The sequence below is a fragment of the Vanessa atalanta genome, chromosome 2 (genome assembly GCF_905147765.1).
Source record: "Vanessa atalanta chromosome 2, ilVanAtal1.2, whole genome shotgun sequence".
NCBI classification, from domain to species: domain Eukaryota; kingdom Metazoa; phylum Arthropoda; class Insecta; order Lepidoptera; family Nymphalidae; genus Vanessa; species Vanessa atalanta.
The window spans coordinates 10,418,187-10,428,013 of NC_061872.1; the positions used below are offsets into that span (position 1 = coordinate 10,418,187).

General features: G+C 29.5%; 3 protein-coding genes across 5 annotated transcripts; 1 reads left to right on the forward strand and 2 right to left on the reverse strand.

Moving 5' to 3' along the window:
• Positions 1-362: 362 nt before the first annotated feature.
• Positions 363-1,826, reverse strand: LOC125072322 (ribosomal RNA small subunit methyltransferase NEP1). Its single transcript, XM_047682913.1, has 3 exons — positions 1,506-1,826; positions 913-1,156; positions 363-730 (listed from the first exon to the last, which is right to left on the reverse strand). The coding sequence occupies exons 1-3, from the start codon at positions 1,647-1,649 to the stop codon at positions 408-410; spliced, it is 711 nt and encodes a 236-aa protein (XP_047538869.1). The 5' UTR covers positions 1,650-1,826; the 3' UTR covers positions 363-407.
• Positions 1,827-2,119: 293 nt separating this feature from the next.
• On the forward strand, positions 2,120-4,059 carry LOC125074216 (autophagy protein 5). The gene is made up of 5 exons (XM_047685485.1): positions 2,120-2,451; positions 2,658-2,863; positions 2,941-3,065; positions 3,522-3,722; positions 3,803-4,059. The coding sequence occupies exons 1-5, from the start codon at positions 2,296-2,298 to the stop codon at positions 3,907-3,909; spliced, it is 795 nt and encodes a 264-aa protein (XP_047541441.1). The 5' UTR covers positions 2,120-2,295; the 3' UTR covers positions 3,910-4,059.
• A 141-nt stretch (positions 4,060-4,200) lies between these two features.
• LOC125074200 (torsin-1B) lies at positions 4,201-5,995 on the reverse strand. 3 transcript variants are annotated; one of them, XM_047685454.1, is made up of 6 exons: positions 5,739-5,995; positions 5,394-5,665; positions 5,173-5,324; positions 4,840-4,985; positions 4,560-4,707; positions 4,201-4,465 (listed from the first exon to the last, which is right to left on the reverse strand). In XM_047685454.1, exons 1-6 carry the CDS (start codon positions 5,869-5,871, stop codon positions 4,336-4,338), a joined length of 981 nt encoding a protein of 326 aa, XP_047541410.1. In that variant the 5' UTR covers positions 5,872-5,995; the 3' UTR covers positions 4,201-4,335. The 3 variants fall into 3 exon arrangements, with proteins under 3 accessions (XP_047541410.1, XP_047541428.1, XP_047541419.1); XM_047685472.1 differs by having other exon boundaries at positions 5,394-5,642; positions 5,931-5,949; XM_047685463.1 differs by having other exon boundaries at positions 5,394-5,642; positions 5,739-5,878.
• Between the last annotated feature and the right edge of the window lie 3,832 nt (positions 5,996-9,827).

Here is a 9,827-nt window from a genome sequence, read left to right on the forward strand (position 1 = left end):
TATATTAAAAGACGTCTTTTTATTTAAAAATTAAAGAAGTATCAAGTATTTTTAGGTTATTTTCTTAATCTTCCTCTTAACTTACAAATTTATAGAATTATTTAAATACAAATTTTTTGTTCTAGTCGTCACCGATCGAGAAAATAATGATGATTTAATACACATTACAAATGTAAAGTTTTTAATTTAATATTTTCTTTTATAATTAATGCAACATAATTACGATTGCAATCGGATTTAGAAAGCTAAATAATTTAAAATAATCATTTTAGTATTACATTACAAGAATTAATAAAAACTTTTTAATAGGAAAACTGTCCATAATATGATAAACAAGCCAACAAATGGAATAAAAAGCTAGATAATGTATTTAATGAATTTTTAATAGTAATTTTATACAATAATCTTTAGACTACTCCCCAAACTTCTTCAAAGGCGGAACACAACTTAGCACAAGTTAATGCAGCTGATAGTGGATAATTGCTGATAGAGATGACATCTTCTGAATAATCTACTTCAACTTTACCATGAGCCATAGCACCAATCACTAAAACAATTGGTTCATCCTTTGGTACCAATTCTCGGCAATTCTTTACTAGTTTTGAACTGAATGACATGGTTAATTTCTTAGCACCCACGGGCAAATGTGAAGTAATAGGATTCTTAATTACTTTCAACAACTTCATTGGGCCATCAGATGCTCTTATTGAAAACTTATGTAAAAGTTGCACTGAAATTATATAAATATTTATAAAACAGATTGTAATACAAATTAATAAAAAATCATATTTTTTTAATTCTTCACACATAAGATGTACCTTATACTAAATAAAAATAAAGAAATCGCATATCTGCTTAATGAGACTAAAGAATCAAAACTTATTGAAGCAATTATTATTTGAAGTAAATTACCTATTAAACCAGCAAATCTTTTAAATGTTCTTGGTATTCTTGTTTGTGGATTGATTTCAATTAAAACATTTTTTTCTGTATGTATGTACACTTGCAACAAGCCCGCTCTATTCAAAGGTGAATCCATTAACATAAGTAATGATTGATGAGCAATGTCAGGCCTACATGAACCTGGATCTCTGTCATTTTTCCTCAAAATATGGGCATGATCATCACAGTTTAAGAGCTCGAAACTATTCCCTGCCTGAAAAACAAAAACATGAAGTTTACTTCAGTATTGATTATATCCTGATTAGTAATAAGTACAAACCTACAAAACACTTTAATAAAAAATTTAGATTACCGTTGATTAATAAATGATCCATATTTCATATATAAATATTGGAATTAAAGTCCAATAATATATGAAATATGGATCATATATAAATATTGAAAAACATAGTTTTAAATGGTTAAAATTGTCTAACTATTTAATAATAACGAAACAAAATGAACGTGTAATCTATTTTGTCTAATAGTTAACAATTAAACTTTGATTAATAAGTGTTATAGCAATTTAATAATATTACATACTATTACAAGAAAGCAATTACCTTTACTGTTTCTAACTGAGCGTTTTCTAAAATAACTATTAAACGTTTCTCTTGTTTTTTGATATGCGATGTAACCAAATGCCTTGGAATTGGATCAAATTCAAAATCATCATTATTTGATCCAAGTTTTCTCTTTTTACCCATGATAAAAACCGTTTTACTTTGCAACGTTGAGAATTTCCTATTTGCTTTTAATAAACTCTTTATCTTTGTTATTGTTTAAGGATTTTTCACCTGTTTTAATGGTATATGGTTAACCAAACCACGTGTATTTTGATGAAAGAAAATTCAAACAAACAAATAATATATACTACTCTGCTTTGTGACAGTTACTGTCAATGTCACTTACGCACATTAATTATGACAGATCTAAAAATACCTTTATTTACATAGGAATTGTTAACATTAGCCCTAATGTTAATAATTATTTACTATATACAAATAAGAAATAATTAATGTAAAAATCCTAACCGCACGAATGGTGGCAAGAATTCTAGAAGAATTCCCCGTTGAATCGCTATTCCGATCCTCTGAGCAAAATATGAACCAGCTCTATATCTATTTATCTAACAATAATGACAATTGACAGTCATTGTCAGTGTCACAAATTAAAGGTTATTCACTTTTACAAAACGTAAAATACTCTGGATTTAATACAAATAATTTAAAATAAAACATGTTTTTTGTATAAACGATTTCGTAATGAGATGCAATAAATTAGTAAACATAGCAATAAATTATTTATTCAATATTTGTCTGAGAGTTTAAAAGATTTTCTTAATCAATAACCATGGCTAACGATAGGGAAGTTTTACGAGAAATATGGGATGGGAAGTTACCAATATGCTTTCAATTACACCAAGAAGAAATAATGGAAATACAACAGCCTGACCCATTCTATGTAATGGTGCCACGATTGAGCTATTTCCCCTTGGTTACTGATAAGGTATTGTTTTTGTTTACTGATGATTTGATATAGGACTAAAATATAGAAAATGTCTGAAAACCGCAACTTATATTATATTATTTGTTGCAATCCAATGGTATACTGAGTGTGTTTTGTATATTATAAATTTGTGGTTGGATTTTTAAAAATGCTGACTCATGAAGCTTTTTTACCAAATGTCATTATTTTTGACTATTTCATTTCAGATGAAAAGACATTTTTTACGTTATATATCCCAAGAAAGTGCTGACAATGAGATGTGGCTTGACTATAATGGACAACCGCTAAAGTGGCACTATCCCATTGGCTTTCTTTATGATCTTTTTTGTGGAAATGACCCTCAGCTGCCCTGGACTTTAACAGTTCATTTTACAAAGTTCCCAGAAAATATTTTACTACGCTGTCCCAATAAGTATGGCATTCATTAATTGCTTTAAGTATTTTTTTGTCTTATATATTTGTGTTAATTCATCACGTTTTTTATTTTAGAGATATTGTTGAAGCACATTACATGTCTACAGTAAAAGAAGCAGATGTACTTAAACACAGAGGACAAGTAATGTCAACAATGCAAAAGAAAGACCATAATCAGTTATGGCTAGGTTTGCAAAATGGTAAAACCATAACAAACTTGTTAGTCAGATTTTTACACTACCTGTGTTGAGTGCTTCCATTAATTGAGCAATTCACGAGGCTAAATATTTCCAAGGAGGATTCTCATCAGGCATTTAGCAGTCTTTCTTAGTAGTTTACACATTAAACATATCTCAAATAAATTGGATAGGGCAAGTGAGTGATAATGATGGTGGACTAAGTCTTTAACTTATATTATCACCCTCATCATCAGTCTTGTTTTTTTTACTTGCATATTATAGTTTCATCTCTATTGTATTTTTTTACTATGCCCTCATATAAAAATATTTTTCTATGATAATAATTATAAATTATTATAGAAAAATGCACAGGAAATAAATGAGAAAATATGTAGGAAATAAATTATCAAGTTTTATTCTTATGACATTTTATTTATGATTCAAATTCATTTACAATATGAAATATTTCTTTTACAGATAAGTTTGACCAATTTTGGGCTATTAACAGAAGATTAATGGAATCACATGGAGACAATGAAGGTTTTAAACATATACCAATTCGAATGTATTCTGATGATGGAATTTGCTGTCAAAGACTAATAAGCCCCAAAAATAATGATGGAAGCCGAAAGATTATCCAACAACTCCTATCAGAATTATATCCAGACAAACCAGAAGGTTAGTTCATTTTAAGGGTTATCTGTATTAAGATTATTGATTATTTAAAAAAAATAACATTTAATACATATTTTTTGCAGTTAAACTAAGAACACATGGAATCCTTATCCCATTGGACACACCACTTCAGTGGCTTTCAGAACACATGAGCTACCCTGACAATTTTCTACATATTTGCATGTGCTAAGCTTGCTGTTACTGCATTTTAATCATTTGGGAGTGAATAATTTACCAAGAAAATACAAGAATTTTCATATAGAGCTATGTAAATTATGAAATATATTTATAACTGCAATCTTATGAGACATGCTATTATTAAAATCACTACATTCCTGCACCAATGTTTTTTATTCCAAAATGTACTCAAGAGTTTAAAAAAAAATGTTAGTATGATTTTAATCTTAACAATAAAACTTATACATAGAGAACATGAAAATTACTAAGAATATATACACATATTAAAAAAAATTTTACAAAAAAGCTATAAATAAATTTAATTCCTTTAAGGACATTCGTGAGATGATATAAACAGGTACATCTGAGGTTCCTAAAAAATAAACATTCAACTTTCATAAATTATCACATACATAATATTAACATTTACTGTAAAAAGTTATAGTTCAGTTTTACTCTTATGTTTAAGTATTACATATGGAATTTGCTTTGTAAATCTTTTACAACCATTATTTGCAAAAATGGGTTGTTCTTCAGTTGGTCCATATGTAATCACAGATAGAGCATCTCTGAAATAAAATTAATTATTAATAGATGCTTAAAAGATTACGAGTTATATAATTTTTATTAAACAAATCTTTATTTGATATTAAATTAACTCACGCCATCATTTCTTCAGTGGGATGATAAATTCCATGAGCACGAAACTCTGCTAATGCACACATTTCTACGTGATGTTGTTCAAGTGGTAAAAAAGGTATGTAATGATCTATCAAATGCTGTGCTATGGTTGAAGATTTTTCAAATCCACCTGAGAATAAAATATTTCAAGGTTAATATTCAAAAAATACTAATCAATTCAAATTCATTTAAAAAAATTGTAATAGTAATTTTCTAACATATTATCAATAAGGTGTTGTCATTAAGTGCTAAGCAAGCTGACCTGTGCTATATGCCGCTCTTCTTATAATGGGCTCAAAGTTGTGGAAATCAACATCATTTCGTTTTATACCTTGACTGTATAAGTCTAATAAATTAGATACTATTTCTTTTCCTCCTATATTTGATATAAAAATGAAAATGGTATTCCTGAAATTTAATAAAATTATTTATGATCAAATTATTTTTTACATTAGCATTTGGACTTTGTGTTGTTAGAAATTTTGAACATTATTCAAAAAATTGTAAATTTTATGTATCATAACAGTTTGTTATGGTGCTACTTCACTATTAATTTTCTTGTTATGAATAAAAGCATTAAGAGTTACAAGTTTACCTATAGTCAACCCCATCCACTGCATGGTGATGATCTAGCATTGGTTTTATAGCGTCCAAAATGGATGGACACATTTCATGTATTTCATCAAATATGATCAATGATGCAGGACAATTCCTTACCAACTCATTAACCTTATTTATTAAATCAATCTGAAATATTCATTAACTTTGTTATATATTTATGATGAACTGTAAAATTAATTTAAAACATTAGCTAACCTGAGTTTTTTGCACATCTGAACAATCAAAATCTTTTTTTCCCATAAATAGTTTTACATATTTACTTTGCATTCCTTTTTTATACAGAGCTTCAGCTATCATTGTGGCTGCATAATTCTTTCCCACACCGGACCAACCATGTAAGCTCAAAACTAAAGCTTTTTTACTTCCTTTACTACTATTGTATAAATTCTTATGGGCTTCAAGTATATTTGAAATTTCATTCACCAAAGGTTGCCCGAACATTTTCTGTGAAAACGATTGTCTAAGTTCTGAAGGAATAAATAGATTATTACGATTGTACTGAGTTATTCATATTATGTATTCAAATATTCGAGTACTCACTATCGATATCGAATGGAACGTGATTTACATCACAACATTCTGTGTAACGACATATTGTATTTGATTTAATTAAATCCCACTTAAACCAGCTACTGCCGAAAACAGCAGCTCCAAATACAAGTTCTAACAGCATACTTTATATATATTGTATTTTATTTACGAAAAAAACTTTTTTACGAGAAAAATAAATACTTAAAATTTGAAAGTTCCTGTTGCGAATTTTCTTTGATTTATTTTTGTCAAAATAACATTTTCCTTTGTTTTAGTCAATAATTTTAAAACTAGCGAGTGTAGATAACTTGTAGTGCTGGGAGTTCTTTTCAGAAACGGTTTTAAGAACTAGTTACTTTAAAAAGAACGAACGAACTGTTTCTGGATTTAAAACGAACGAGACAACACTCGCCACCGGCGGCCTTCGTTTTGGTACTGCTTCGCGAACCGGTTCCTTTCACGTGTAACTGACTAAGCACTCTATTTTGATCGCCGTAAGGACTATTATTGTATGAATATTAAACCAGTTATAAAGAACTACTTTGGATTTGAAGTAACGAATATGCTACAATGAATCTTATTTCTATAGAAATACAATACAAATTTGGTTGTAGAAGAATAGACTAAATCGAAAAACCTGTTTCTTGGTACCGCTGCGCGAACCGGTTCCTTTCACGTGTAACTGACTAAGCACTTTATTTTGATCGATGTAAGGAGTATTATTGTATGAATATTAAACCAGTTATAAAGAACTACTTTGGATTTGAATCTTATTCCTACAGAAATACAAATTCAAATTTGGTTGTAGAAGAATTAAAAAAATACGAAACAAAAAAAAAAGTTTTCGTAGGCTCCTTATACGCTTATTATTTTTTTATTACAGATTTAGTATTAACTGCTTATTAAATTACAAATCATTTAAAAATATTTCTTAACTTTCTGTTCTTTTAAATGCAAATAAGTGCGTGACGTAAAATTAATCCAAATAAATTATAAAGTCGAAGTCTATTTTCAAAATTATATAATATGACTCCAGTGTTGAATATACATTATTTCAGTAAAGTATCGTAAATATAAGTATATACGTAAGTTCTCGAACCTATGAAAACAAACCGGTTTTTTTTATAACCATTTCGAAGAACTGTTTTGTAAGTGTAAAAAACCGGTTCGTTTCGTTATACATAAAATCTGAAATGACCCAGCACTAATAACTTGATTTTTTTGACATTTACATTTTTTTTTTTGTTTAAAACTTCCTGAAAAGGACAAGGATACTTGCAAACAGCCATTTAATAAAAGTCTCAGATATTAAAGATAAAATAACAAATAACATTTAGTGATTGTTTCATCGCTAAAAATTCAAATTACAGCAATTTAAACATCAATGCTACTTATAATGTCATATTAAATTTTTAAATTTCCTAGATGTCCGAAAATCCGCAACAGCGCAATTTTTAAGACATTTTCTGCCTCGCACAACCACTCTGTGGAACCAGCTTTCGCCGGCGGTTTTTCCGAACCAATACGACTTGGGAACCTTCAAGATAAGAGCGTACTCCTTCCTGAAAGGCCGGCAAGGCACCTGCAAGCCCCCCGGTGTTGCAGATGTCCACGGACGGTGGTAGCCACTTTCCATTAGGTGAGCCTCCTGCTCGTTTGCCACCTATGTTTATTTGAATTTTAAAATATCATTTATAATTTAAAATATTAATTATGTTAACTGTGATAATTTATCAGAGATAAGTATAGATGTACTGATACTATCCTTTAAATATTTTTTTCAGTTTTCTTATAACATAAAAAAGGGTATAATATAGTCAGCGAAGCAATTTAATTTTAAGCACCTCAAAACCATTGCGAATCTTAGAAATAAGTGAACGTAAGATAAAACGCATAATAAAAATAAAAAAATGTTAAGTGTTGACATTATCGTGTTATAATAACTTTTATAAATGTATTAATAATCATTTGGCTAGGAGAATCCTATTACCCAAATTATTACCATTTCTCCATTATTTCCGATAAATCTTTTGACTTACTTCTGAAATTTGTTGTTATTCAGGTTTCCACAAGTATATATTTTTTTCAATATTAGTTTTATATCAAGAAACGTGTATAAATAAATCCTACGATTTTTATATACACTGAATTTACGATAATAATCGCATGAATCTGTGTATTAAGGAAACTCATACAAGCGGCCGCACTAGCGGTTTTTACCTGCGACTGATTTAAAAACCGTGAAATGTTACAAAATGCTCGCGGGTAAAAACTGCGACAAAATTTGTAATCCATAGAATTTAGTTGGCGCGCACGCACTTACGATAACTGCGGGCGGTTTTTGGTCAATATTCGGTAGACCACCGCGTGATGATGATGATGATTAGATCAAGGTGATGTGTGGACGCACCATGTGTAAAACCTTATCAAAGCTGTTTACTGAAATCCTATAGCAATTGAAAAATTTCTCAGGATGTTCTCTTAAACTTTTTCTTATGGAGAATCATTTCTCAAATCTACGGCTTGTGAGAGTCTTCTCTTTCTATTTCTTAATATCAGAGCAACAACACACACTACCATTTTGAAATCCATCTTCAAACTGTGAGAATCGCGGGCGGTTTCGCGGTTTTTATGCGTAGTGCGTGCGTCTCAAGCGGTTTCGCGGTTGGAGCGATTAACCGCTAGCTGGAAAAAACCGTTATGCGGCCTCAGCCTTATATGTATTATCTATGTACTGTACTCTGTACCAGCGTTGTAGAACTATCGTTAGCTCTCCGTGAGGAATACTATTGATTACGGCACTACTATCGATAGTATCGCTAGCTCTCTGTAAGCAATACTATTGGTAGCAGCGTTACTATTGATACTATCGACAGTATTGACACGTGATAATACTATTGATACTATCGCTAACTCCTTAATTATCGATAGTCTATCGATAGTGGACTATCAATATGCAACACTACTCTGTACTCCTTAAGTCAACTACAATGCTACCAATATTACCTACATTAGTCATTAGAAAGTTCAAAATCGTCGAAATAGTGTGATATAATAGATTATAACTTAATAACAGGAGATTGACTCAAAAAAATATAAAAATCACCAAAACTTCACCATTATTCGAATGTGCATAATCGAAGTCATAGATAGATAAATCGATTTTTTCTAATGGTTTCTGTATGTCACATATCTTTCTATATTATTTAGAACGAACAAAATATTTGATTCTTGGTATTCGTAGTAGTTCAGGTAATCAAAATATTTGAAATATCTAGGATACTTCTGTTTCAAACTTTATTTTTCTCAATTCTAAAATAATTCTAGATTATTAACAGATATGACGTCTACTAAGTGTAAAGTTGAATCGGGTATTCAGTTATTGGCCCGATTAACAAAAAAAACAGGAATAGAAAGGTTTTACCCCACTATTTTTGGAAATGGACCAAATCTTGGAGAAATTATTGAAATTTACAGTGAAGAAAGTACTGCTTGTCTTCTCGCTGAATTTATATGTGAATCATTAATTTCAAATGAATTAGGAGGACCAGAAGCTAGTGTGATAGTTTTTAATACTGATGGAAAATTGACTTTAGATTATCTTATAAATATAGCTAAGAATAAAATTTTAAAATTATCCAATGACAACACCCACAAATCATCAACAAATAACATCAATGTTTTGCTTAATTCAATATTAAAAAAAATGTTTATTGTAGATATATATGAATCTACACAATTTTATATAACTATACAGAATTTAGATTTTTTTTTGATAAAGAACCCAAATATATCTTTGATAATATTTGACACACTAACAGCATTTTATTGGGATGAACAAGATTTACAAAAAGTTACTAAAATGGATTTGTATATAAAGAAGTTACTTCGTATGATACAAAAAGTTGTTAAAGATTTCAAAGTTACAGTAATCTATAGCAGACCAGAATATTTCAGCACTAATAAGGAACCTATTGAGAACCTGGAACCCTGTTGTGAAAAACCAGTAATTGAACAAATCAACTATAGAATACAGATAGTTTACAATGACAATGGTCAAAATCATATTAATGTGAGGACATATGATAAGCAGTTTCA

Bases quoted from the DNA above. Each gene is read 5' to 3' on its own strand.
- LOC125072322 (XM_047682913.1), bottom strand. From the start codon at position 1,649: ATGGGTAAAAAGAGAAAACTTGGATCAAATAATGATGATTTTGAATTT. The intron at 1,157-1,505 runs GTAATTGCTTTC...TTTGTTTTTCAG, and splicing joins CTCAGTTAGAAACAGTAAAG to GCAGGGAATAGTTTCGAGCT. The intron at 731-912 runs GTAATTTACTTC...ATATAATTTCAG, and splicing joins AAGATTTGCTGGTTTAATAG to TGCAACTTTTACATAAGTTT.
- LOC125074216 (XM_047685485.1), top strand. From the start codon at position 2,296: ATGGCTAACGATAGGGAAGTTTTACGAGAAATATGGGATGGGAAGTTA. The intron at 2,452-2,657 runs GTATTGTTTTTG...ATTTCATTTCAG, and splicing joins TCCCCTTGGTTACTGATAAG to ATGAAAAGACATTTTTTACG. The intron at 3,723-3,802 runs GTTAGTTCATTT...TATTTTTTGCAG, and splicing joins ATATCCAGACAAACCAGAAG to TTAAACTAAGAACACATGGA.
- LOC125074200 (XM_047685454.1), bottom strand. From the start codon at position 5,871: ATGCTGTTAGAACTTGTATTTGGAGCTGCTGTTTTCGGCAGTAGCTGG. The intron at 5,666-5,738 runs GTGAGTACTCGA...TTATTCCTTCAG, and splicing joins CGTTCCATTCGATATCGATA to AACTTAGACAATCGTTTTCA. The intron at 4,708-4,839 runs GTCAGCTTGCTT...TTTTATTCTCAG, and splicing joins AAGAGCGGCATATAGCACAG to GTGGATTTGAAAAATCTTCA.